The sequence below is a fragment of the Salvelinus alpinus genome, chromosome 3 (assembly GCF_045679555.1).
Source record: "Salvelinus alpinus chromosome 3, SLU_Salpinus.1, whole genome shotgun sequence".
NCBI classification, from domain to species: Eukaryota; Metazoa; Chordata; class Actinopteri; order Salmoniformes; family Salmonidae; genus Salvelinus; species Salvelinus alpinus.
The window spans coordinates 27,023,902-27,028,776 of record NC_092088.1 but is presented as its reverse complement, the minus strand read 5'-3'; the positions used below and the strand labels follow the sequence as shown (position 1 = coordinate 27,028,776).

The following is a 4,875-nucleotide window of genomic DNA, read 5'->3' as shown; positions in this document are numbered from 1 at the left end:
GAATCATCATATTGGAACTCAAAGCCTAAATTAGCATTAGTCAAATTTCCATCAGTCAACTTTTAAGTAACTTAGTATGGTTTCTCTAGTTTAGAGGGATAGGCATATACAATTTGGCGATTAACCGTATTTAGAATGCAGTGAGTGGCTCAAAATTGGTACCAAAATTAGTTCAAAGAAAATTGAAAGTTACACGGAAAGTCTCCATAGCCATAGGTTCAGGCGTGAATCGTGATGTTTGTGAATGCTTATTTGCCTGAGGGCAATTTACTTGTAAGTGGGTAAATTAAAAGATTAAGTCACAGACAGTAAACAAAAAATGTGTCTAACTGAATAACGTTTACATGAAGGGTTGGTCGAATCTCTCGTTCATTAAACTTGAGGGGGAAAACACAGATGGAAAAGAACTAGATGAAAACAAGGTTAGACTACAGGCCTATTCCTTAAACAGGGATTTCAAGCTTGGTCAGTTGAATGATAAATTGTTATTCGTTTCAATAATGGATTTGGAAACGAATCTGCTGCAGAAAGTGGTTGTTGTCCCTAAAATAATGTTTTGATTAACTCAGTTCTTATGAATTAGCCTACTCACGTGGAATACCCTGTGTACCCCAAGTCATTTATTTGTACCCCCCCCCCCGCCCCATTATATCAAGTCAGAAAGAACTTCTATGGTCAATCACCGCATGTCAGACAGTTATAAAATATCGTTTTATTTTTTTTTCATCATAGCATGTTTCGTTCATGTAGGCCTATACATCATTTGTTTTGATTGCACTCATATTCTGCATACAGGTCGACATTTGATTGGAGATATTGATTTCTGACACACCTTAAAATGTACATGGTGATAGTTCAGGAATGACATCAATAAAACAGAGGACCAACATTGACAATATAGGGCTTTTTCTCTCAATTCCTGCCACCTCATCTCCCATCCTCTAAAAACCTCATCCAGTGTCAAAATGGGTAGACTATTATAACATTAGGATTGTCATTTGGGTATTTAGGGGTCCGCTAGGTTTGTTCGGGTTTTGGAGGATTCAGTTGTGAAAGAAGGCGTTCAGTTCCTCGTACACGGGCGCCCTGTCATGGTGTAAGTGAACGTCATGAAACGGCGGCGGCACGTTTTCAGAGTGCGCGGAACCGCTGCGCGCTCCCGAGGGGCCAAACGCTAGGCCGTGGGCAGCAGGTGCCCGAGATGCAGACAGTCCAGAATAGTGCATAGCATAGTGATAGTTCCTGTCTGCATCCGGTGACACAGACTCCTGTTGCCTCACGGAAAAGTTGCCGTTGACACACACAGGCGGACTGTGATGGCCCTCGTAGTCAGGGCTGTTGTACTCCGGGGAGACGGCCCCTGGGTAGACCGCGTCGCCGTAGCCGTAGTTATGGGTCCTCATATGCCCACTGGAGCCGGGTTGGCACTGAGGGCTAGACAGACGGGGACACGGGTAGGAGTAAGGGTGCACGGAGAAAGAGGAGTTGGGGACATGGAACCGGGCCCCGTCAGGACACTGCTCTGTCAAGAAGTTCCGAGAGTTGAGCTGCAGACAACCAGCAACTAGATTCGTGGTGGGCTGGGATAGGCCCTTGCACAGTGTCTGCACGTAGGATACCACATCTGGCCTTTTACCATTGCGCAATATCTCTCCGAGCGCCCAAATGTAATTCTTAGCTAGTCTCAGCGTCTCTATCTTGGATAGTTTTTGCGTTTTGGAATAACATGGGACGACTTTACGCAAATTGTCCAGTGCAGAGTTCAAATCGTGCATGCGCGTTCTCTCTCGTGCATTGGCTTTCTGACGCCGCACTTTGGAGCGCTCAATCCTTGCTGGCGTCATCTTGCGTTTCTTTGGGCCGCGCTTTTTGGGTTTGTCTCCCCCCTCGTTCTCATCCCCGCAGTCCTCATCGTCGACGTCATCGTCGTCGTCGTCGTCATCCCCAGCCATCTCGGACTGATCCCGGCTGCTTCCCTCTCTGGCGTCGCCGTCATCCAAGTCGTCGTCTTCCAGGTGACCCAGGTCGTCCTCCTTGGTTTTGGAGTCCTCGCCCTCGCTGTCGTCCACCCAACCCGAGAGCTTCTGGACATCCGGCAGAACCTCGCTGAATAGCCTTGTCAACATGGTGGCACTGGAAAACATCGCAAGACAGATGAGCACAAAAGGCCTAGAGAAGCAGTTTCAGACAGTGCATAGGTGTATAGGCTATGTATTATCCGAATATAGATTTGTGTTTATACAAATATTGATTTTGATTGACAGACGAGATGCAACAAAAAAATGTAAATTGATTGAATAAAAATACTGTGAGAGAATAAGTTTTATAGGCATATAAGCCATAATAGTTGAATGCAAAGTTCTACATTCCTTTAGACCTATGTGTGCACTTGAGCCAACTTCTATAGGCCTGTAATATAATATGCTAATGTGATAATAAGAATACAATGTATTTGCATAAAAACAATACTTTTAGACATCTTGTTAATTCATAAGTGTAAAATTACTTTGATTACTCGTCAAAAATAACATATGATTAAATATTTCAATCTTAGTTGCCTAATTAATTTTGTACGTCCTGTAGGCTAATTAAAGTTGTAGGCTAACAGCTGTAGCCTACATTCACACATTTGGGGGGTTTCTGTTGCTATAGAGGGGCGACAGACGCGACCCAACGAAAGCTCTTCCCCAATTCCCCGTGCACGTGCCTTGGCGTGCCCTCTCACAGCATGTTTCTGCGGTGCTGGTCCTATTATAAGGTCCCAAGAGGCACATTGGGCGTCGGGTAGACCCATTCACCCCATTCCGCATCCCCCCACTATTTCTGGCCACATTCCAACACAGGCAGAATAAATTGTGGAATTTTCAAATATACGCACATTTCTGATAATATTCACGCTTTACTTAATTATTCGCATTGAGTTAGAACCATTTCCACGCATATGTGACTATCAAGCAGATTCCGTTTTCAAAAAGATTTGTGGAGGAGGGTATCAGGATTTGGAAAAAGAGGATAAAATCAGCTGGGGAAAACTACGCTAAGAGTTAGGCCTAATTACAATTAACAGGTTAATTATGTGTAAGAATAGAGATTTTCTACTGATCGAAATAAATAGAAAATCACGATGCTCCTCAATGAATTGATAGACTGAAAACGATTCTACCTCCAAACAAGAAGCTTCCATTTCAACTGATTTATTCTATTGGTCTTGGCACAACAGGATCCAAGTCCACAATACATCATGCCAAATAAATGCATTAATCTATCAATCTGTTTTAGATAAATCATTCAACGTTGATATTAGAAAATAGTTCTTAAATCACTTTTAGAGTTCCAAATATTGCGATCATGTTAAGAAAAACGTAATGCCTCTTGTAGACTAATGAGCCCAGCTGTGCATGTTAGTACGTGGATTTATTTTTCTAATCATATAAGTACAATGTAATTAACGCAAACCAATACCTGTCAATTAACCTACATGTAACTCTATAGAGAATCACTCCCATAGTGCTCTGCATGGACACACACACACACACACGCACACGCACACACACCATGATTTCCTTTTATTTAGATTTTAGATTCTGTCCCGAAATGTCTCCATTTCAAACGGAGATAAGATTTGAGGGACTTTAAAGTGTCCCAACCCCCTCTCAAAGCAAATGACACAGCTCCATCGATAAGCCTGCGATATGAGTAGAATAATGCGTGTAGATCTTTAGGAGACTGTATGTCGAATTGATAGTTTATTAAATGCTTAGCTAGATTATTAAATACAGTCTTCCGCGCTGTGGGACCAATCCCCTCCCGTGTTCGCATTAAATGATAGCTCCAATAAAGAGCTGGGAGCAGGATTAAATTGTATCTTTGATTAGATCTGCCACACTTGATAGGAGATAAAACAACGAGGAGAGCAGCCTAATATCGCTGAACAACATAATTTGATTAATGCCCAAGATGCGCAGTTGTTTCTCTAACGATAAATTATATGAAATAACAAATGTTCCATTCGACATTTGTGTAAATTCTCTCGTTGGTGTTAATTCCATAATTCGTTTCGGACCATCCCAAAATGTGCAACCTACCGCCGTCTTGGAGCTCGGTGAGGGGCGAAAGCGCGTTTGTTTACACCATCTCCGGGTGGCCAGTCCAAGTCCACACCCCTCCTGCACGGACACTCCAATAGGTGCGGCTGTAGCCTAGCTTGATGCTTCTTCGCTGTGCTATCCCTACCCCAAACGCACAGAGACAGTAGTGTGGCATCCTCTACCAGGGCTGGGTGGGTTACATACCAGTTATGATGCCAGGCCATATGGCTGGCACGTCATTGGCAAGAGCCATCACATGAGCGCGGGTGATTGACATGCGCCCGCATTCACAGAGATTGCATTCCCGAGGGAAGAGGGATTCGCCATCTGTCACTGCGCTCGCGCTCACACAGCCAGAAAGAGAAGGAGAGGCAATGAAAATGGAAGGAGAAAGAGAGTAACAAAAATGGAGAGAGAAGGAATGAAATGTTCTCGTTTGATGTCGTTTTGAAGATCGATTTCACTTCTATCACAGCATAACAATGGACACCCATTTATGAATCTATTTAGGCCTGCATTTAGGCTAAATAACAGGGATTTTATATATCACTGCTTCTTAAAATCAGATCAAATAGTGAATCAATGTGAATTGCACACCAAACTAAAGAGTAAACCACATAGACCACCAAGGTACAATTACTTAAATGAGTCAATTGAAACAAGATAATCAGGGCTGTGCTCTGAGAGAGCCCCCTAGCTTAGAGATACCCACAAGATACCCACACGCCTGGCAGGACTAGTGGGCATGGATACTGATGGGTGGTGCCCAAGGTGACACAGACAGACT

The 4,875-nt window shown here is 43.5% G+C and overlaps 1 protein-coding gene across 1 annotated transcript; it reads right to left on the bottom strand.

The window, feature by feature from the left end:
- Positions 1-692: 692 nt before the first annotated feature.
- Positions 693-4,389, bottom strand: neurod2 (neuronal differentiation 2). Its single transcript, XM_071392352.1, has 2 exons — positions 4,086-4,389; positions 693-2,133 (listed from the first exon to the last, which is right to left on the bottom strand). Exons 1-2 carry the CDS (start codon positions 4,310-4,312, stop codon positions 1,044-1,046), a joined length of 1,317 nt encoding a protein of 438 aa, XP_071248453.1. The 5' UTR covers positions 4,313-4,389; the 3' UTR covers positions 693-1,043.
- Between the last annotated feature and the right edge of the window lie 486 nt (positions 4,390-4,875).